Here is a 23,306-nt window from a genome sequence, read left to right on the forward strand (position 1 = left end):
ACTCCACCAGCAGAATAGTGAGTGCAGCTTTGGAGTATAATACAGGATGTAACTCAGGATCAGTACAGGATAAGTAATGTAATGTATGTACACAGTGACTCCACCAGCAGAATAGTGAGTGCAGCTCTGGAGTATAATACAGGATGTAACTCAGGATCAGTACAGGATAAGTAATGTAATGTATGTACACAGCGACTCCACCAGCAGAATAGTGAGTGCAGCTCTGGAGTATAATACAGGATGTAACTCAGGATCAGTACAGGATAAGTAATGTAATGTATGTACACAGTGACTCCACCAGCAGAATAGAGAGTGCAGCTCTGGAGTATAATACAGGATGTAACTCATGATCAGTACAGGATAAGTAATGTAATGTATGTATACAGTGACTCCACCAGTAGAATAGTGAGTGCAGCTCTGGAGTATAATACAGGATGTAACTCCGGATCAGTACAGGATAAGTAATGTAATGTATGTACACAGTGACTCCACCAGCAGAATAGTGAGTGCAGCTCTGGAGTATAATACAGGATGTAACTCAGGATCAGTACAGGATAAGTAATGTAATGTATGTACACAGTGACTCCACCAGCAGAATAGTGAGTGCAGCTCTGGAGTATAATACAGGATGTAACTCCAGATCAGTACAGGATAAGTAATGTAATGTATGTACACAGTGACTCCACCAGCAGAATAGTGAGTGCAGCTCTGGAGTATAATACAGGATATAACTCAGGATCAGTACAGGATAAGTAATGTATTCACAAATAATTCTCATTGTATATATAGAAAACATACATATATATGTTTAGCATTGTCGCACAAGCAGTTAACATCAGACTCTGAATTGTTCATTTTTCACTCACCAAATATCTGCTTTTCTGCCATAACCTTCCCCACTGATGACCTCGGGGCTCATCCAGTAAGGAGTGCCGGTGACAGACTTCATACCGGTACCAGAGAGGCAGATTGTCTGGAGGCGTTTGCTGGCTCCAAAGTCTCCCAGCTTGACGTTGCCTGAAGAGTCCCTCAGAATATTAGCTCCTGAGAGGTAAACACAAGGCCGTGTTATAAGAGGAGCTCCTCAGGACCGCTCAACCTTACTGAGCCTTAAGCAAGAAAAGGAAAATCCAATAGACAACTGCTAATAAAGCCATAAATGCCACGTGTTTGATGGGAAAACGCCTTTTATCCTATTAATGTCTGATCAGTGGGTTCTGACAAACGAGACCTCTACTGCTTTCTAGGAATAAAAGGAGCTGTAAATACAGCAGTCTCTGTTATGGCACTTAGAGAAGGGTCCCAAGCAAGGGACACCCCCTCTATGATATCCATATGCCCTAATAGGGAATACGGAGGGTGGGTTCTTGTCATGAGACAACCCCTTTCACTGACTCCAGCGCACAGAACCCACCTTTAATATCTCTATGTACAATCATGTTACTGTGCAAATAGTGGACGCCCTCCAGGATCTGACGGGTGTATTTCCGGGTCACAAATTCTGTAAGTGCTCCATATGCCTTAAGTTGGTCCTTTATTGATCCCTAAGGACAAGAAATCTGGTTACATTTTCTGATCTTCAGTCTTTCAGTCTCATGCACACGGCGGCACTCACCCCTGGCATGTATTCCATGAATATGGAGAGCGTCTTCTCCTGTGGATCTCTCAAACAGCCATAATACTGAACAATGCGCTCGTGAAGTAGGTTTTTCAGCAACTGAATTTCACACTCCAGCGCGTTCACTTCCTGGAAGAAACACACAAGTCAACTATAAAGGATATAAAGTAACACCACAGTCGCAGTCAGATACAGCTTTGGTGCTTGACTCCGTTGCCTTAAAGGAACAGTGTCACCCAAAAAAAATTTTTTATATCAGTTTGATGTTCGTGTTTTATTAAAAACGTTTGTATTTATTTGTGTGTTACATTTTTTTATACTTTTTCTTCCTTATGGGGGCTGCCATTTTTTTTTCCATTTCTGTATGTGTCGATTAACGACACATACAGACATGGAATACGGCAGCTCCAGTCCCATAGGGAATGCGAACGGGGCCCGTTCCATCCACTATGGTGTGCGCCGTCTGTGTGGGAACGGCGCATGCGCCGCTTCCACACAGTCCAATTTGAAATGCGCGCCGTCTGGCGCCATTTTCCTGTGGACCGTAAGATTACTACTTCCGGTCGCGGCTTCCGGACTTGTGCACATGGAGCAGCGGCAGCAGACGGAGCGGACGGGCCGGAGGGAGCCGCGGCGGCAGGAGCAGGTAAGTTATTTCTATGTATGTTCGTGTTTCAGTGTGTGTTTACTACTGTATGTAAACCTTCTACACTGTGTGTTAGCTCAAAAAATGGCGACACACAGTGTAGGAGGTTAGACCGTTCAATCCCCTAGTTTCTCCCGGCACTAGCCAGGATAAAGGAGGGGGGGGGGGGGGATGCTGAGAGCTCACTAGAGCGAGGGATTTTTTCCAAATTTTGCAGCATAAAGCAATTGTTTTTGCTTTACCACATGCAATGCTGCAATTTTGGGAACTGCTCCATCTAGTGACCAGCGCTGGGAAATGTTATAAATTAGAATCCAATTTATAATATTTCCTGACTCGTGAAAAAAATAAAAAAAATTAGAACAATGTTTAATCACTTACACACTAATTGTTTAACTAAAAAAAACAACACATTTTTTGCTAACAACACATTCCCTTTAAGTCTCACAAACAGACGTTTCTGGGTCAATAGATATCAAATATGGCAAATCTGAGACAAACCTGTCACGAATCAGGCATGCTGCATGTTGACCAAAGCCATGTTATGGATTACCACATTGTGTGAATAGGATTTGTAAAAATCCTATTTAATGCAATACCTGATACCTCCCTATGATAAATTACCACAGCCACTAAAATGGAAAAGAAACACCCAAAACTTTACCGACCGATACCGCACCCGGATCTTTTGAGTTTTGTCTCCCCCACCCCCAAAAGAAATGCTCTTCTCTTTCCTGCTGAACAGTGCACTTTTAATTTCCCAATTCCTTGTACCCATCCGTTTCTACCACTTCTACTTCGGATAAAGTGTTTTCACTGACCGTGAAAGAGAAAAGCTGCCGTCAGTATAGAATGGTCATCAGCGACCGTCACAACCAGTGTCTGTCATATGGGAACGGGGTTGGTGAAAAGGATAATGTATATACGTAAGGAGAAGTATATGTTGCAAATACAAAACAAACATATTGCTCCAATGTATTTAAAATGAAGAAATCCATCTTCCTTTACTTGTACAGTCTCGTTGGTTTGCAAAAAGTGGGAGCGGGGGACGTAGAGAAACTGCAGGGTCAGACCGCACAGGGTTTGTTTGTAGTCTATGACCCAGGAGACACATAGGAGCTGTAGCCACTAAACCCTAGGAGGATTTGTTAAACTTATACTATTTGCAAAGCTGCTTAGTTTTTTTTACTTTAGACAAATTGGAGCAATAGGAAAATGGTGGTAAAAGTAAAAGGTACAAGTCATTTGAAGTCCTATTAGAAAAACGGAGCGTCAGCCTGAAATGCATGGATGGGAGATTTACTGGTTACCTTACTGGTCTCCGGACTGTCTGGATCAAACTGGACTTGTTTCACAGCCAGTTCTCTCCCAGTATCGGCATCATAGCACAGGTACACCCTGCCGAAGGCCCCCTGCCCTAGGAGTTTCCCAAGTCTCCAGTTTGACGGGGCGCGTGGTGCTGAAAACAAACATGACATGCACGTCTTAAATCAATAAATGTAGTGCGGTTACTTGGTGTCTTTCTTGTGACCCCATTATAAGGTCATGTAGTTACATCCAAGTACATGCTATGTTTACTATATCATGCTACCTTATACAGCGTAGACATGCAACCCATGACTCTCCTGCTGTAGAATAACTACAATTCTACTTTAGGGGGATGCTGAAAGTTGTAATTTGACAATGCTGAAGTGCCACGGGTCGCAGACTGCCCTCTTATAGTGTAGTACTTACATCGGCTGGGGGGACTTATATCCATCACGGTCAGGGTGGGGTTGTCTATGTCGCTCCCTCTTCTCCGCAGCCGGTTGTCCTCGTACTCTGGGGTGAAAATGCTGCTGCCGCTGCTGGTGCTCAGAGAGTGATCTGTGGGGCTGAAACTGACTGGAGACCGGAAGCTGTTTCCCTGGGTCCTTCTGGCTCTTGGGAAAGTTTTTCGGCCTAAAAGAATAAAAAAATAAAATAAAAAAATAAAAAAGTATAAAAATAAATATACAAGTTCAAAAAGCTAACTCCATCCAAAAGATACAAATCATAAATTGCTCGCCTATGCATTTTTTGGTTTACCTAAGCAGCCATTTAAAAATCTAAGGGGGGAATCTGTCTCCTTAGCTGGTCAGAAATTTCCTTCACTAGAAGTCTCTAACACATGGCTAGTGATTGAGGGCCATTGATTTAAGCGCAGCTTAACCACAAATGCTGCATTACGGCCTTCTACTGATAGAAAGCTCATGCAGTCCCGATGCTTTAGGAATTAGTGGTGGTCCCAGCTCATGGACCCCACCAGGCAATACTACCGGTCACTAGGTCATATAAGTCGAACTGGTTAACGGGTTCTTTTTTTCCTGGACCCTCCTGTTCCAGAGATATGGCCCACTGTGGTTTTGGTTCCCTATAGGCTAATTTGCTGAAGTTAGCCTAGGGGGTGGAGTTAGCTTCCCTGCCTCTGATGCTGACCAATCAGCGAGAGGCAGAATGAGGGTAGTTCACGGCCTGTTGGCTAACTATAGCAAATTAGCATATAGGAAGCCAACACAATAGTGGGTTATATCTTTAGAACGAGAGAGTCCAGGAAAAAAAAAGGAGAAAAACTGCGCTGGAATCAGGGAGACATCGCTATTCAGGTCAGTTAACCAGCTCAACTTATATGACCTAGTGACACGTCCTCTTTAAGGTAGGAGCACCTCAGTTATCTTCAGTTTAAAGAGCGGATAATTTATTTCCTCTCACCATCGCTGTAATCCTGATGAAGGTATGAGATGTGGTATCTCCGTGGGTAAGTGCCACCCTTTCCGAATTTCTCAAACACTGGAATGTCGTATTCTGAGACAAAAAAACAAAAGATAAACCATACAAGCAGAACATTGGCTGGGGAGTCTTATGAGAGAAGAATCTGACAGCGTCAGTCACTTCACAATGAGCTACAGATCGTTGTAATTATCAAATATTTATCTTAAAGAGGCGGTCACCACATTATAAGTGCCCTGTCTCATATATAAGGAGATCGGCGCTGTAATGTAGGCGACAGTAATGCTTTTTATTTAGAAAAACAATCTATTTTAAACCACTTTATGAGCGATTTTTAGCTTTATGCTAATGAGTTTCTTAATGCCCAAGTGGGCGTGTTTTACTTTAGACCAAGTGGGCGTTGTACAGAGGCGTGTGTGACGCTGACCAATCAGTGACCAATCAGCGTCATACACTTCTCTCCATTCATTTACACTGCACTAGCGATATAGTTATATCATTATGTGCAGCTACATAGACAAACTCTAACATTACTGCAGTGTCCTGACAATGAATATACATCACTACCAGCCAGGACGGGATGTTTATTCAGAATCCTGACATGTCTGTAGCGTCTGTGAGAGATTTACAGCAAGGCAAGCGTAATCTCGCGAGATTACGATGTAACCCGTCATTCCAAACGAGATTACGCTTGCCTTGCTGGAATCTCACGGAAAAGATTATAGCTATATCGCTAGTGCAGTCTAAATGAATGGAGAGAAGTGTATGACGCTGATTGGTCACTGATTGGTCAGCGTCATACGCTCCTCTGTACAACGCCCACTTGGTCTAAAGTAAAACACGCCCACTTGGGCATTAAGAAACTCATTAGCATAAAGCTAAAAACCGCTCATAAAGTGGTTTAAAATAGATCGTTTTTCTAAATAAAAAGCATTACTGTCACCTACATTACAGCGCCGATCTCCTTATGTAGGAGACAGGACACTTATAATGGGATGACAGAGCCTCTTTAAGTGTTAAACATATGTTTTCCTAAAATTTGCACCCCCTTCTGGCAGCAGAACCAGTAATGAAAAAACTTTAACAAATAGATATACAACTCACATGGTAAATGCCTTGCCCCTCCAGCGGTCACCCGCCAATCTCCAAGTACATTCCAGCAGCGATAACATGCAGAATTGGCACGAGTGGTGGAGCCAATCATTGACCGTCCATCGATGCTGGAGTGTAAAGATTATCAGGAGACCGCTGGAGCGGCAAGGCATTTATCATGTGAGTTATGTTTATTATATTTTCTGCGGACAGGTTTTTTTTGACTCTTGGAACACCCCTTTAACCCACAAACTCCTGTGCACGTGCAGCAATTCAAAGCTGGGAGAAATACACCAACCCCGGCATTGTAATCACCCAGGATTATGATTTTATATGAACAGCCCGGAGTCCAAAAAGGGCCCCAGGGCTGTCCTAGGAGAACGCTTGTAACAAAGTTTTAATTCGCAAATGCCAGAATTGCTTTTTTTCTATTTTGCATCCCACTTAAACCACCATAAAATGACGGTGCCAACAATTTCTACACGTACAAAATCTGCTGCTGTCTAATCAGATAAACGTTAACCAGACCTGTTATTTATGATCCTCTCAAGTGAAAACTATTCCGGTCATTCAGTGCAAAGTGCCGCTTATCTGGAGAGCACAGGTAACGGGGCGGGTAATGGGAGAACCTCACCTGAAAACTCCTGGTAATTATCAGGGTAGCTCTGAGCTCTTGGCATTCTGGACTTGTGATAACTTTCCCTAAGGGACACAAGAGAAACACGATTCAGCATCAAGTAAAACCCAGGGAGCGACAAAAAGGTATGTTCATACGCAGAGGGCAGTACAATGCAAGTGAATGGGGTTTTACAAAACTTCATTAGCACCGGCAGAAAAGTTCTGTGCAGATTTTAGGGCATGCAACAGATTTGAAAACCCCCGGCATGCCCTAAATGTTGTCGATTTCGACCAGAATTTTGCTGTGGATTTCTCCCTTGCCTGAACATACCCCAAGATTCCCCTTTAACAGATGAAACTTACCCATCTAAAGGGCTATCAAGAGATGGACAGCTGCCAGATCCAGAGTTTTCAGGACTGCTGAGAGACAGAGGGTCCAGCATCTACATAGTGAGAGCAAACACAAAAGGTCAATTAGAAATGTATCAGTATAAAGTTTACATCACAAATACTAAGTGACACTATAGACATACAAAGAATTATCACCTACAAAACTCTAGAAGGATCCAGCATGTCAAATGCGAGTGTAAAATATCCATAAATAGTTAAAGGGGGTTTTAGTTATAAGTACATAAAGCTTAAATGGTTTTCGGATCCGCACAACCCCTTCCCATATGTCCTATTAGGGTATATGGTCATCAGAGGCTGTGAAGAAAGCTGCGGCCACAACAGGCTCTCCTTCTGGAGGACACGGCTCATCTATGAATTACAATGGTGGCCGAGTGCTTTGATTCAGTGTAATGTCTCATTTCCCCTGCAGCACCCCACTCCGTGATCAGCTCCTTCTCATGGTACCAGTTCATTGATAAGAGGTTGTTCAAATTTGACAAGCCCTTTTAGATCTAATTAGGCAAACAATCATATAAACCAGGAAACCCCTGTAGTAGAAATTCTGCCTAAAACTTAAAGGAACAGTGTTACCACAATTTTTTTTTTTTAATATGTTAAAGATATTAGTGCTTTATTAAAAACGTTTGTATTTATTTGTGTGTTACTTTGTTTTATTTTTACACTTTTTCTTCCCTATGGGGGCTGCCATTTTTTTTTCCATTTCTGTATGTGTCGGTTAACGACACATACAGACATGGAATACGGCAGCCACAGTCCCATAGGGACTGCGAACGGGGCCCGTTCCATCCACTAACATGTACGCAGCTGTGTGGGAACGGCGCATGCGCCGCTCCCACACAGTTCAATTTGAAATGCGCGCCGTCCGGCGCCATTTTCCTGTGGACCGGAAGTCGCGGCCGGACAGTAAGATTACTACTTCCGGTCGCGGCTTCCGGACTTGTGCACATGGAGCAGCGGCAGCCGACGGAGCGGATGGACCGGAGGGAGCGGCGGCGACTGGAGCAGGTAAGAGATTTCTATGTCTGTTTGTGTTCAGTGTGTGTTTACTACTGTATGTAAACCTTCTACACTGTGTGTTAGCTCAAAAAATGGCGACACACAGTGTAGGAGGTTAGACCGTTCAAACCCCTCGTTTCTCCCGGCACTAGCCAGGATAAAGGAGGGGGGGATTCTGAGAGCTCACTAGAGCGAGGGCTTTTTACCAAATTTTGCAGCATAAAGCAATGTGGTTGCTTTACCACATGCAATGCTGCAATTTTGGGAATGGCTCCATCTAGTGACCAGCAATGGGAAATATTATAAATTAGAATCCAATTTATAATATTTCCTGACTCGTGAAAAAAAAAAAAAATTTAGAACAATGTTTAATCACTTATACACTAATTGTTTAACTAAAAAAAAAAAAAAAAAACATGTTTTGCTGGCAACACATTCCCTTTAAGGATACTTCTACCATCGCAACCAAAAGATAATTTTATTGCTCCGAAGCAAAAAAAATAATTAAGCTACTTTACAAAAAGTCATAATTTCAAATATTCCTATCATTTTGTTACTATGGCTCCTATGTGTCCCCATGGTAACAGACTACAAACACACCCTGTGTAGTCACACTCCTGCTCCCCTTTGTCCCCTACATTTTGCCGACATTAATTTGCTAAATTAGTAAGAAAAAGGAAACAGGCAGAAGAGGAATATGACTGCAGGATAAGACTACACAGGTGGGTTTGTAGCCAGTTACCATGGAGACACATAGGTCTGCGTAGAAGCTGTATACACAAAACACAGAAAATTTTTAATCAAAACCATGTGCAAAAAAAAAACATTGGGGGATGGTGGAGGGACATAACCTCTAAATTGTGTAATCTGCACTCACTAATGATAAGTCTTATTCATACAGTGTCTCAGCCCTATACAGTCAGGGGAAGCAATAAACATACAACATGACAAATACCCGCGAACAAGGAAACATCTAACAATAGTACAAAAGTAGAGAAGACAGATTTTTCAACATCACAGTAGAAATATTCCGGCCACACACACAAGACTCCTGTTCATCTCACGACAATGGATCAGAGGGGTGAAAATTCAACCCATCCAATTCCAGTTGGTCTGGATCCCCTGATAAAAGCCCTTCATCTGTGGCCAGTGTAACAATGCAGGAAGATTAGGATATGTTGTACCTGGTCCATGCTCTCAGGAATGAACTCCCCTTCGCTGTTGATGCTCGTGAAGGAACCGTTTCGAACAACTTGGTGGAGCTCATCCGGAATGTAACCTGGAGGAGGAGAACTCCTATCCCTGGTGCGATTTCCTAGAAATCATGATAAGAGTAATAAAAAGTAAGTAGCGGTGATCTTGTGACAAGCGGCTGCCAGGACAAGCAGCAACGCTCTGCTCGACCTACCAAGGACGGGCAACCGGTCTTTAGTTTCCGTCCCTCCAAACACAGTGTTATCCAGATCTTCCAGGGAAGGCATGTGCTCCATATCACATAGACGGGGAGCCTATAAAATGAGAAACGACCTCAATAACCAATATAATACTGCTGAAACACTGATATAAAGCTTATGTAATACAGTGAAGGCTCAGAGCCGGCCACCCAAAATTGCATTGTATCTAGTCTATATTAGGGATGGTCTCCACAAAAGAGTTGGTGGAGGTTACACTGCAATTGAAACCCTTTTCCGGATATGCAAATATGTACATATGAAATACAGAAGGGTTTAGATATAGAACATAAATAAAATGATAAAAACATGCAAGGATAATAAACACAAGCTTGGAGACCGACTGTAACTTTTGCATGTAGGACCAGCTTTCTTTCTGAGATGGTCCATCATAGGGAGATGGTAGGATTATATACATTTAGGATGTGCCCGTGCAGCCTCTCACCTGACTGTGAACGTGAAGGACCAGCAGGATCTTCAGGCTCTTCATGTGAGTGCTCCTGTCCAGCAGTTCCACCGCTTTGTCCAAATCATCCTGGGTTTTCAATGGGATCACCAGCTGCAGAGCAGGACAACACCTGGTTAAACCCGATAAATATTCATGTACATGGGAACATCCACATCAGCGCTGCTACAGGAAACCCCTCTCCAAGTGTCCAATTCGGGTATATGGGTGCTATAGATGGGTATTTTCGCTCATAGCCCCCCTCTATTAGCTAAAGATTTTCTCTCTCTCTAGTGAACTTTGAGCGTATGTGAGCTGTACATTGAGGTTAATAGACGCCATGTAATATTTCATTTCAAAAAGTGGACCCTCCTGCCACAATCTTCTGTGAGCTAAACCAACTGGGACTCCAGACTAATATTTTACCTGCACCTATACATTGTAGCAAACTATCGGGACAGGAGAGGGATTTGTGCGGATGTATTGATCTCACAGAGAATCGTCTACACTGAATACAATTGTAACAAATTCTAATCAAAACGGATTATTAGGTCATGATGGGTTTTAAATAAGAAAGTTCCCATTTACTGAGAGCAAGCAGAGATCTTAAAAGTAATCAGGAATTGAAAACAAAGTTTATTAGAAAGTTGCAGAACTTTATCACACAAGGATTCAGTTTTAATCACACAAAAATCGCTCAGACAAATCGGCTTTGGAATAAACGAATATTCAGGGGTCTTAAGAAAATGACTAGGGACCCGCAGCCGCTGAGAAATCTGTGCGTCCAGACAAGCAGAGGGGAAAGATTTACCCAGTAGTTGCTTAACTTGTGACTCAAGCGCAGCCCTGGAGTAAAGCCACAGGAAGGGTCTGGGCAGCAGCCAGCGTCTGGGCTTCCCGCTTCTTTCTTTTACAGAAATCCGTCTTTCACATGAGTCATTTGGCAGCCGCTGGATTCTACAGATACTATGCCCGTCAGCGCAGAGCCTCACGCTCCAAAACGCAGGGTGGATATTACAGTGTTAATAGGTGCGGACAGGAAAATATCTGTGTAATGTATGGGCAGCGATGGCTGGCGGGTAACATGTCATGAGGTGGTCTGGACTCATCTACAAGGTGTTTATGATACTTATGGCCCCTTACACTTATAGCGCTAGAGGTGCCAGGGACCCTCACCACCTCCTCAAAGAAAAAACAGTGAGTCACTTTTTTTGGGAAGAGTTCTGAAACTTTATAATAGATCTTGATGAGGAATATGAAACCCAAAATATGGTGGTTGTTGTTGGGGAATAGAAACATTCTTGGCGAGAAGTACTCCTCTGTGAGAAGTACTCATCTCACAGCTGAGGGTTCGTTACAATTGTATCCCGTGTATCTCTCCTGTCCTGCCTCCAGGCTGATAGATCTTACAATGTAGGAAGGCTTTGTCTGATCAGGACATGTTAACAGCCTCTGAATATAAACAGAAAGGTTTCAGTTCACAGAAAGCAAAACCATTGTGAAAATAGAGCGGAAGTGAAAACACTTTATATTAGAAAGTTGCAGAACTTTGCTTGATCTACATAAGACTGGACAAGCCCTTTAAGGCCAGGGCTACACCTAGACTTTCTGTAGCACTACTTAGCCAAAAACGGCGTGTGATCCTCGCCTTAAAGGGGTTTTCCCCATGAGGGACATTTATGACAATGTCAGATAGATGCGGGTCCCACCTCCAGGATCGGCACCTATCTCCAGAACAGGGCTCCCTAAACCCAGTACTAGCTTTTTATGCTCACGCTGCCTCCCGGCCACTTACGGATTACATGGTCGGGAGTTACGGAAACAGCGTAATGCACTGAGCTACGCTTCTTCCGTAACGGCCGTTCACTACTATGGGAGTTATGGAAACAGCGTAGCTTAGCGAGTTACGTTGTTTCCGTAACTCCCGACCATGTAATCAGTAAGTGGCCGGGAGTCCACGTGAGTACAAAAAGCTAGAACGGGGTTTAGAGGGCCCCATTCTAGAGATAGGCGCAGGTCGCAGAGGTGGGACCCGCAGCTGACATTTATGACATATCCGGTGGATAAGTCATAAATATCATTCATGGGAAAACCCCTTTAAGGTGCTTTTACATGGCCGGATAGTGGCTGAAAGAACGAGCGCTGATCAATGATACAGCGCGTCCATCAGCACTCATTAGTTCCATTCACAATGAACAACAATCGTTAACCTATGGGGACATATAGTTACTATGATCATTCGTCCCCATACATTTTCATCATGTCAGCAGCACGTCCCGTTTATACAGTGAAGTGTGCTGCCGATTAGCGATCTTTTTGGCCACGTAAAACATCACATTAGCCGATTGACGGGCGTTTGCACCTTCATTGATAGCGTAAAATGGCCTTTAGAGGGGAAAGTAATATCATGATGACAATCACAATTCCCAAAAGAGGAGACGTGTCCTAGGTAAGATTATAACCCAGATCTGAACAGCAGCAGTTCTGACCGGTGAGTAGCTGACTAGGACAGAGGCTGCCGGCAGGGACAGGAGCGGCCGGTCAGGGGCTTACAATGCCTTCTTGTATATCAGCAGTTCGTAGACTCCTACCTCATTATTGCTGTAGTGCAGATCCATGCACTGCCCGAAGGCTACTTTAGCCTTAGCGAACAAATCTTCCAGCAGGACCGGCCGGGGGAACTGCAGGATCCTGTAAGCGAGAGATTATTGCATTAGCCGGACTTATTTCTGGATTCACATGGATTTACTTTCTCTAGCAACAAATCAAAAGAAAAAATTCCCAAAATGAGCCGCTAGACTTAAACAGAGTAGAAAAGTGAGGTCACCTAGGAAAAAAAAACCAAAAAACAGCAGCATTTATGTACCAATTTTTTACCCCAAAATGTGTTTGGGTTTAAACTTCTGTGCCAGTTAATTTAATAAAAGATCTATTCCTCTGACAGAGATCCAAATCCTATATCCACCACTAGGTGGAGCTCACTATAAACCACTTTATCAGAGTTCAATTAGAGCTGTATAAATATGTATGCAGTGAGCTCCCCCTAGTGGTGGATGGTAGCTAGACAGAATTTGATCATGTAACTCTTGAGCCTTCACAGCCAGTACAGACTCCGCTGAGAGACGGAGCAGCTGCTGAAAGATGAACAACTCCTGCTGTGATGTGGTAGGGTGGGGGGGGGGGGGGGGGGGTTGGCTTGAATTACCTACATTGGGGCAAACCTGGTTATAGTGTGCATTCACATATGGCTGTTCCGCCACATTTTTACTGCGGATGTAATTTTATAGAACACCATAAAAATGACTACATTTTTCTATCACGACCTTCAATGGTAACTAAACGTTCAACAAACGTCTGACAGGTCAGAAGTTTTGAATGGTGGGGGTCCGAGCACGGAGACCCCCACCAATCGCTAAAACGAAGCGACATAAGAAATCGTGTGAGCGCTCAGCCGCTTCGTTTCTGTTCGGCTTTTTCCAGAAAGCTGAAGTAGTGGTGTACGGGCTCATACACTTTCTATGGAGTGCGTACACCGCTACATCGATTTACGGAAAAAGCCGAACAGAAACGAAGCAGCTCAGCGATAACACTTAGTTTCAGCGATTGGTGGGGGTCTCCGTGCTCGGACCCCCACCATTCAAAACTTCTGACATGTCAGACGTTTGTTGAACGTTTAGTTACTCTTGAACGGAAAACTTAAACCGCAATGGAATCCACAAGTACTACCTACTTAGTGGTTTGTTTGTTTTCTTTACTGAGTTTTTGTTTTGTTTGCTCCCCCCCCCCCCCCTAGAATGATATTTTTTTCTCCAAAACCCGCACACACTTTCTGCTGCACTGTTACCGCCGCTTGTGAATGGATCCTCAGGCAGAAGTACAGCTACATGTCACATCTGACTGCAAATTATTACTTGAATTAAAAAGTTTCACATAATCCAAGGTTTCCATCGTTCCTATGGGTCTTGGATAAATAGCCCTAAAGGGCACTTGGCAGTGCACGGTGTGCGGCCCACGTCAGGTAACCTTTGCTCGCTGTCATGTAGTAACACCTGCAGCAAATACCAACAACTTGTTTTCCTGCTGTGGAATGTGAAGGATCAGCTCCAGTAAAATCATGACCGTCATTTGCCCTACGATCCAATGTCCTCAATGAGCGAGAGGCACGGGGAAAAACCTTCTCCTGCGCATCACGAAGCTTTGGGTGCCAAACGTTCACTATTCTAGTATCCATGTAGTGGAATAACAGAATGTGTCTAATGTATGACGAGTATCCATCTCCTTTAAAACATTTAGGATTTTTTATATTCTTTTTTTACATTGTTGGTACCAACGTAGAAACATGGCCAATAGTATGTGAACCCACGAACATCACTCACACGGGCCTCCTGATAATCTCATCCCAAATGCATGTCAATATGGAGCCTATGTGCTTCTATACCATCCTACAGCATTTTGGGAAGACCCGCTACAAGGCTGCCAGGATTTCTGACCATTCTGCCCCCAGAGCAATAGTGAAGCCGGGCACTGGAGACGGGTGATGTGGTCTGTGATCACAGTCGGTGTTCTAATTTATCCTAGATGTGTTGGATGAGTCAGGACTGAAGTTTTCCCACACCAGGGATCCCGCACTTTGTGTTCAGGGACATCGTTATGACGAAACAGGAAAGGAGATTCTCCAAACTGCAGCCACAATCCTCTAGATGTCATTGTAGCTGGAGAATTAAAGGGTCACGGACTTCAGAGAAAGACATGGCATATTGCTAGGAAATACCATCACTTTCTTATCAGTGGGGGTCTCATCTCTGGGACCCTCACTGATTCTGAGATTTAAGGGGCTGCAAAGCTGTTTTAGCACTGCGGCCCCTTCACTGTTTGCACATCTGGGCTCCCGGCCACCCGCTGTTTGGGAAACTGCAGCATAGCTGAATTTAAGTGAATACGGCCGCGCTACAGTTTTCTGCACATCCAGTAACGCGACTGTGTAGTGAGAAACATTGAAGGGGATGCAGTACTTCGGCCCTTTAATCTCAGAATAGGTGGGGTCCCCGGCAGTCAGACCCCCATGGATTAGAATGCGATGGCATAGACCAACGCACCATCACTTTCTCTGGAGGGCACAGGACTGTAAAATACTTATTTTTTTGGAACGAATGGCACCTGACCAATATTTCTCCTCCATCACACTTTACAGTTGATCCCACAGACGTTTCAGGAAATGTTCTCCTGGCATCGGACAATCTCAATCCTCCATTACTTCCAGATGTGAAGGGTGATTCATCCCTCCAGAGAACTGATTTCCACTGCTCCAGAGTCATTGGTGTGGCTTTACACCAGCTGCTTGGCATCAGTGACCTCAGGCTTGAGTGTGGCTGCTTTGCCCCAGTCTATGAAACTCCTAATAAACAGTTCTTGCACCAACGCGGCTTCCAAAGAGGTGGTTTTTTTTTTAGAACTGAGCTATTCTGCAGTTACAGGTCCCGTTCTGACCTCGTGTGTCGTCATCACTTCACAGTTAAGCTGCTGTTAATCCTAAACATTACCACTTCACAGTGACAGCAAATACAGGTGACCTGGGCATCACCAGCAGCAATGACTTCTTTAAAAAGTGGAAACCTTATGACCGCTCCACACTATAAGACTCAAGACGATTCATTCCGCTAGTAATGCTGCTCTATATAGATTGCCTGATGTGAAAATGCCCAAACCCACTAATCAGAGCAGGGGACGTCAGGTGCACACACTTTTGGCCACGCAGCGTACGTACCATGATCGACAAGCAAGAGGTAATGGCAGGTGCGGTTATAGCGCGGGGCAGGCAATCACTTTTCCTGCCTCACTGACTTGCATTTCGTGAAACCATTTGGTACGAATTTAGGTTTATTAAAGCATCGGCCCACATTTATATTATGGGGTTTTTGTTACGCCAGAGAAGGTGAGAATTGCACCTAATTTATTAAAATACCCCCGCCTATTAATGTGGCGCATACGAAAATGTCTGTCGGTCTCAAACTTTTTCCCTGTTTGAGCAGCCGTATGTGTGTGGTGTAAAGTGTCTCCTGCAAAACCACGCAAGAGAAGAAAAGAAAAGTCCAAGAAAATTGCACAATTTTGTCGGCTGCTGCAATTTTCTTTTATATGTGCCTTTAAAATGATGCATCTGTAATTTGTTATCTAGCCCTTCGAGAAATTGCAAGTCAATTTGTCTGACAAGATTCCTTTCTCACGCTGCCATCACAGCAATACAATATCCAATGTCTAACAGCCGAGCCGTACAAAGCCGCACTCGTAGTTATCCGAAAAGATAGCTGCGAGTTCTGATGACACTAACTGGAAACATTTTATTCTCACCTCTTCTCTCCACGATGTTCAAATTTAACACGTACATCATTCTGCAAAACAAGAATAAAAAATGAAACACACGGCATCTGAATAAATAAGAATTTAAAATGAGCAAAAAGCAAAGCACAATCTATAAGAAACGCAACTTTATATGCAGATTTCAAATTTACCCTGGGGTTTTACAAAAAAAAAAAAGAGTGAAGCTTAAAGGGGTTGTCTGGGCACGGGGCAGTTTTTCATACGGATTACTTACCACAGGATAGGTCTCCGTAGATGATTGGTGGGGGTCCGACACACGGACCCCTCGCCTATCAGCTGTTCAAGATGCCAAGGAGCAGAGCTGCAGCATGGCCGCTATACAGTGTACGGAGCTACATGCTTCCGGCGACGACCGCTGCATAAATTCCGGTGCCCGTAGGCAGCCGGAACAGCGGATTGGTGCGGGGTCCGAGTGTTGGACCCCCACCCATCAAATACTGATGACCTTTCCTGTGGATCAGTGATTATCGAATCCCCTTAATTCTAATTGCTGGACGCAGGGAGCGTCTAATACTGCACACAGACACATACCTGCTTCTTAGGAGAGGTGGATTTGGTGCTGCTGGATTCATGCAGAGACAGGGACGGTCTGCTGGCCTTGTGAAGGACGACCAAATCCTGCATGATGGAGTCTAGAGCCCGCTGCTCATCTGTGGGGAGACAATGAGGTCTGGTTAGGACGCTGCAGCCACAGAGAAACTTTATGCTAAATGACAGAATCATTCCGCAGCCACGTTAGGATCGGGTATAATGAACATTTAGAAGCAATGAATATCAGGCCTGGAAACATCGCAGCATCTAGAAACAAATACACAACGTACTCTGACATTTGGAGGCCACCGCCGTTTCTACAAACACATCTCAAGCAGCAGCAATTAAGAGACTTTATATAGCCCCATTTATATGTGAATGCTACATGTGACCAATATCAGCCACTGCTCGTATAACGCTGATGTGATTATATAAACGGCTGAGGATTAGTTAGAATATTCTATGGGCGCAGTTTCTGACTTATTTAAAAGGGGTTTTCCCACAAACACAGGATAGGGGATACATGTGTGATTGCTGGGAGTTTGACCGCTGGGACCCCCAGCGATGAGGAGAACGGAGCTATCAGAGGACAGTCCCATAGAAATGAATGGAGACCCAAGCGAGCATGCACTTCTCATGAAGCGCGTCGGGGGAGTTCCGGTCCCCCGTTCTCCTCATCGCCGGATCCCCAGCGATCACAGGTATCCGCTAACTTCGGATAGGTGATACATGGGTCTTGTGGAGTATATTCACTATTCTGCTGGTGGAGTATAATTCTATACGTAAACTGTTAATTCCTGACCGAATACTTCGGACAGCTGAGAGTTTGCTGCAGTTGCTTCCAGTATAGACAATCCTCTGAGGTGAACACATCAGCAGCACAAATCTCTCTCCAGTCGCTCTCCTCTTGCGCCCTTATTCACATGATCCAGTAGAACCCAATGTACGCAGAGGCATTGATGAAACTTACCCATGATGGCAATCGGGCACTATCAATAACTTCAGGGAGATGGACGTCCCATGTGCAGATCCAGTCTTTCTCCTGCAACAAGAAGGGAACCCCTTATATGTATTGTGCAAAATATATCAAAAACACAGATCACACATCACAGCGTCAGACTTCTAGTTGACGAGGTGAACTCTCCCTCTCCGCTGCCAGCGCCGGCAGACGTCTCGCATAGTTTAGTAAAGCTGTATGGCCATATGTAGGACAGACTCACCCAAGTCTTCCCACACATTCCTGGGCGATATCCCCCCTCCAGAGACCACTAGGGGGGGGGGGGGGTGCAGTGGTTGAGGCAAACGAATCGGAACAGAAGTAGAAGTGTAAAAACCTGCAAACCAGTCCGGCTGGAAATTCAAGACCAGCAGAAGGACTGAGGATTCTACCCAAAAATCATCCGGTTTATTTCCCGGCAGACGGGTCGTGTTTCTAGCTCTTTTATGGCCGTGCGTGGCTCCTAAAGTATAAAAATAAGATGCTGCAGAACATTACGTGCAGACGGCGGAGCGCTCCGCAGACTAAACATTGAAAGTAACGTTACCCCCTGGGACCAGTGTCTCCAGAAATGTTACTGTCTGGGAGTAAAACACTGAGAACAGAACACAGGCGTCTGCTGCTGATGCTGTGACGTGGGCACCCTATGTAATAATGCAGCAGGGTAACCCCACAAAACATGGGACAGGTGGGAGACCCCTCTGATACGTGTAACATGCAAGACGCAACTGTGACCGAGCCTTTATTACCTGGTGATGTTACGTCTCCTGGAGTCAATGGACCTGCAAACGTCAACCGAGCAAGAGATGGTGTCGTTATCTATGATCAGGAGTGCCTCCGAAGAACCGGAGCCGGACAATGGCCGAGACCCGATCACGCTTAAAGGAGTCGTTCAGTTTTATATAAAAATACGAGCGAATAAATGTAAAATAAAAAGATGAACAACTTTCTAACATTTAGTAAAATCCAGAACACTGCAAAGCATTGAGGCTCCGGATTATAGGAAATTCCAAACTATAGGAGGTTCGCACATGAAAGTACATACACGACTACTCACTGGGGGGTCCTCCGTGGCAGGCGGAGATAAGGAGGGTCATGACTTTTATGGTGCCAAGAACCCAAACACACAATGTAAAAGTACATACATTGTATCTCAGTAGTGGCCAGCATCAGTGGAGTCCTCGAAGGGTCTTTTTGTGCCCGCCGGTGCAAATGCCTCTATAGTGCGAAGTCCGCGGCACAAATAATGCAGCGCTGGCTTGGGACCTGCGTGTACTTATACTTTGTGGGTCTAAGTCCTGAAACACACAAAAATACTGTGCACCGTGAAGTTATAACCACATTATCAACGGTTACCCACCGAGGACCCACTGCCTGCCAGCGCCAGACTATTAGGTACATTTCCCATACTCTAGCATTAGGACTATTTTACAAGATCTCTGCTTGCGGTTAATGAACGGGAACAATTTTGTTTACGCCCAGAGGCTGAAAACCTGTCCTGAGCTGATTCTTCTGAAAGTTTGCTACAATTGTATCTAGTCTAAACAATCCTCTAAGGCTCTGTTCAGAGTTTTTTGGCGCGGAAACCTCGCCAAAATTGCCTCCCCTTTATTTCAATAGGATGCGAAGGCGTTTTTTCCCTACTCTGAGAAAGCAGCGTCTTGACCTTTCTTCAGGCGCTTCTGTCTGACCTCCCATTGACAGGAATGGGATACAGAGATAGTTTTTGCAGCGCTTTCTGCCCGTGCCGTTTAATGGCCATGAGCAAAAAATGTGGCAAAGAGTGCAGGCAGGTCAAAATCTGCCTCAAAATTCTTTTAGGAATTTTGAGCCAGATTTTTCCACCTGCAAAAAAACCCTGTGTGAACAGGGCCTAACATTGTGGACTCCAGAATGATTTTACCTGCACTGACACATTGTAACAACTTAAATCATCAACAACTCAGAAGAGAATGTTATATTGCCAAAATACGCCAATGTCATAATCGTGGCGGTCCAATCTCTGGTCTCTTTGGATTTTAACCTGCAGTGTCGACAACGTTGCGGCCCCTACATTTTGAGGGTTAGTGGAGGGTGCCGGCAGTCGGACCCCCACTGATCAGGAAGTGATGGCACATCCCAGCGATATATCAATACTTACTTTAGTGGAAAAAGACCTAAAAAGCCAAAATCAAAATACCGGGTGCGACTTCCTGTTCTTTCATGAAGCACCAACAAATGGCGCAGCGCTGCACACACGATGTGCCCCCTCCCGTCACTATGTATCAGGATCCGTACGAGGCTCCGAGAAAAGGGAAGTGGAGCGTTCACATGGGAAATGTCATCATAGAGTCGACCACAAACCAGTCAGGACGCTGCAGCTTCACAACAGGGGACATGAGAGGATCTGCTGTACGATGAGCAAAGTCCTGTAATGCGGCAACCGATGGTCCGGAGAGTCCGATAAGCAGATGCGGCCGCTCCACCGCTGCAATAATGACGCCCGCCCCATAAATGTAACAAGAAGCAATAAAGATGTGATTGTTTACACCGCGCAGCGATCGCACGCCACCGCCGCTACTCCTCCGATTTATTGTTTTCAAGTAAAACAGGAAAAAAAATAAAATACAAAAAGCAGAACGCGCCCCTTCAGTTTTTACCACCCTACTAAATAAAAGCCTTTGGGTTGTCCGATTTCATGGTTATATCTGTACCTGGGAAAGCTGGGTGACAACAATAGGACTGCTATTACTGTTGAGGAGCAATGGATGTATAGATCTGCCATTCAGGAGTCTGGGAAAGCCGAGTGACAGGGAGACTAGTAATGGTGGCACGATTGGCCGTAACCTAGATTTCTAACATATGGAAGAAAAGAACGCTTAACTCAACTACCACCCAGCTTTCCTACAGTCCTGCAGGGCAAGAAAATTATCCTTGATTTGCAGCGGTAAATCCCACACTGGAACTGCAGGGAAGGAGATGGATTTACATTTTGAGCTCAGGCAGAGATTGTAGTGGCAGAATCCGGCGTCTGAGGGGCCCAAAAGGTCCCTGTGCCACAACATACAGGTGAACAACTCTATAAACGGCACCCGGTAGGTGGGGGGTATAAACGGCACCCGGTAGGTGGGGGTCCCGGTTACAGATTTTGCACAGGGGTGCAGCTTGCGCTACATATTTTGAGGTAATACTGGGGCCCCCCAATCTCTTGTCCTATTAACCACAGCTCCGATAAAGGTTGTCACCCAGCATTCCCGGACTACTGAAAGACTTCCGCCTACTCCTGCAGCGATACATTCCTCTGCATAATTGCTGATTATCACTGTAGGTAATACTGAGCGTCACCCAGCTTTCCCAGACACAGAAAACTAAAATTGTTTAATAGAATTAGTAACATGAGAGGGGGGGGGGGAGCAGTGTCTCCAGTGCAGGGAGGGGAGGGGGGAGCAGTGTCTCCAGTGCAGGGAGGAGGGGGGGGGGGAGCAGTGTCTCCAGTGCAGGGAGGAGGGGGGGGGGAGCAGTGTCTCCAGAGCAGGGAGGAGGGGGGGGGGGAGCAGTGTCTCCAGTGCAGGGAGGAGGGGGGGGGGAGCAGTGTCTCCAGTGCAGGGAGGAGGGGGGGGGGAGCAGTGTCTCCAGTGCAGGGAGGAGGGGGGGGGGAGCAGTGTCTCCAGTGCAGGGAGGAGGGGGGGGGGGGGAGCAGTGTCTCCAGTGCAGGGGGGGGGAGCAGTGTCTCCAGTGCAGGGGGGGGGGGCAGTGTCTCCAGTGCAGGGGGGGGGGGCAGTGTCTCCAGTGCAGGGGGGGGCAGTGTCTCCAGTGCAGGGGGGGGGGCAGTGTCTCCAGTGCAGGGGGGGGCAGTGTCTCCAGTGCAGGGGGGGGCAGTGTCTCCAGTGCAGGGGGGGGGCAGTGTCTCCAGTGCAGGGGGGGGGGCAGTGTCTCCAGTGCAGGGGGGGGCAGTGTCTCCAGTGCAGGGGGGGGGGGCAGTGTCTCCAGTGCAGGGGGGGGGGCAGTGTCTCCAGTGCAGGGGGGGGGGGGCAGTGTCTCCAGTGCAGGGGGGGGCAGTGTCTCCAGTGCAGGGGGGGGGCAGTGTCTCCAGTGCAGGGGGGGGCAGTGTCTCCAGTGCAGGGGGGGGGGAGCAGTGTCTCCAGTGCAGGGGGGGAGCAGTGTCTCCAGTGCAGGGGGGGGCAGTGTCTCCAGTGCAGGGGGGGGCAGTGTCTCCAGTGCAGGGGGGGGGGAGCAGTGTCTCCAGTGCAGGGGGGGGGGAGCAGTGTCTCCAGTGCAGGGGGGGGGGAGCAGTGTCTCCAGTGCAGGGGGGGGGGAGCAGTGTCTCCAGTGCAGGGGGGGGGGAGCAGTGTCTCCAGTGCAGGGGGGGGGGAGCAGTGTCTCCAGTGCAGGGGGGGGGAGCAGTGTCTCCAGTGCAGGGGGGGGGGGGCAGTGTCTCCAGTGCAGGGGGGGGGGCAGTGTCTCCAGTGCAGGGGGGGGGGGCAGTGTCACTAAATCCATAACATTTTCTACCTGACAGTTATTTTACATTTATCAGTTATGAACAAGGAGCAGAAATACAAGACATAATGTGGGGGGACAGGACATTATTACAGGGGGGGGGGGGGGCACTCACTTTTAGGCTACAGGCTGTGCTTCTCCTGTCACAACTCTCCCGCCCCCCAGCCCGCTCCACCCGAGTGCCGGGGGGACACAGGCCCGGGGGCAGCTCTTCTCTCCGACCGGAGAACAGTCACATGTGTCCGCGGCTCCGTAGCTCTCCAGCGGCCCTGTCACAAAATGGCGGCCATTAGGACGGCGGCGACTACAATCCTGTGAGCTGCACACGCACTCCGGAGCCGGTGTTAGGGCTGCACACGGTGGGTAAAATGTGGATCCCGAAGAGGTCCGGGCAACGAGGGGGGAGCGGAACAAGCAACCAAAACCGCGAGCGTCCAGAAAGCGCAGGTGACGTCACGCCGGGGCGGGATTAGCCTCTTTCGTGGCGTTGACGACGAGTGGGGGACGGGGTCTGCCTGACATCTCAACAAGGGGCGTGATTATGCTAATATTAAAGGGCGGGGTTATGTCATTCAAACAGGGGCGGGCTCTCACGCGTTTGATTGACATGTCATTGAGAATTTACTGACGCAGCGACATAAAGACAGAACAAAAAATTGATTTGCTGCCTATAGCCGCCAATCACGCTGCTGCTTTCATTTTCCAACCTGCCTTGAGAGCTGGAATCTGATTGGTTGCTATGGGCAACAGCACTGTTTTTCTTAGTAACAAGGTTTTCCACGGTCTAGGCAGCGCAGCAAATATTTTTTTTGCGTGGAGAACAGTTTTCTCGTGCAAACATTTGGACACCTACATTTCTTTTGCAGTTTAGCTTTACACCTCCATGTTTGAAATGA

General features: G+C 46.2%; 1 protein-coding gene across 1 annotated transcript in view; it reads right to left on the reverse strand.

The window, feature by feature from the left end:
- Window positions 1–22,936, reverse strand: part of MAP3K2 (mitogen-activated protein kinase kinase kinase 2) — a 29,948-nt gene extending 7,012 nt beyond the window's left edge. The window contains exons 1-16 of the mRNA XM_075829077.1: window positions 22,526–22,936; window positions 17,905–17,976; window positions 16,935–17,053; window positions 16,374–16,414; window positions 12,617–12,716; window positions 10,026–10,139; window positions 9,538–9,637; window positions 9,314–9,444; window positions 7,086–7,165; window positions 6,739–6,806; window positions 4,995–5,087; window positions 3,999–4,205; window positions 3,575–3,723; window positions 1,616–1,747; window positions 1,415–1,544; window positions 867–1,044 (exon numbers count right to left, since the gene is read on the reverse strand). Coding sequence (XP_075685192.1) covers window positions 867–1,044; window positions 1,415–1,544; window positions 1,616–1,747; window positions 3,575–3,723; window positions 3,999–4,205; window positions 4,995–5,087; window positions 6,739–6,806; window positions 7,086–7,165; window positions 9,314–9,444; window positions 9,538–9,637; window positions 10,026–10,139; window positions 12,617–12,716; window positions 16,374–16,414; window positions 16,935–17,053; window positions 17,905–17,908 — 1,646 coding nt within the window. The 5' untranslated portion in view covers window positions 17,909–17,976; window positions 22,526–22,936. The remainder of the gene's footprint in view (window positions 1–866; window positions 1,045–1,414; window positions 1,545–1,615; window positions 1,748–3,574; window positions 3,724–3,998; window positions 4,206–4,994; window positions 5,088–6,738; window positions 6,807–7,085; window positions 7,166–9,313; window positions 9,445–9,537; window positions 9,638–10,025; window positions 10,140–12,616; window positions 12,717–16,373; window positions 16,415–16,934; window positions 17,054–17,904; window positions 17,977–22,525) is intronic.
- Window positions 22,937–23,306: the final 370 nt, after the last annotated feature.

This window comes from Rhinoderma darwinii, chromosome 6 (genome assembly GCF_050947455.1).
Source record: "Rhinoderma darwinii isolate aRhiDar2 chromosome 6, aRhiDar2.hap1, whole genome shotgun sequence".
NCBI classification, from domain to species: Eukaryota; Metazoa; Chordata; class Amphibia; order Anura; family Rhinodermatidae; genus Rhinoderma; species Rhinoderma darwinii.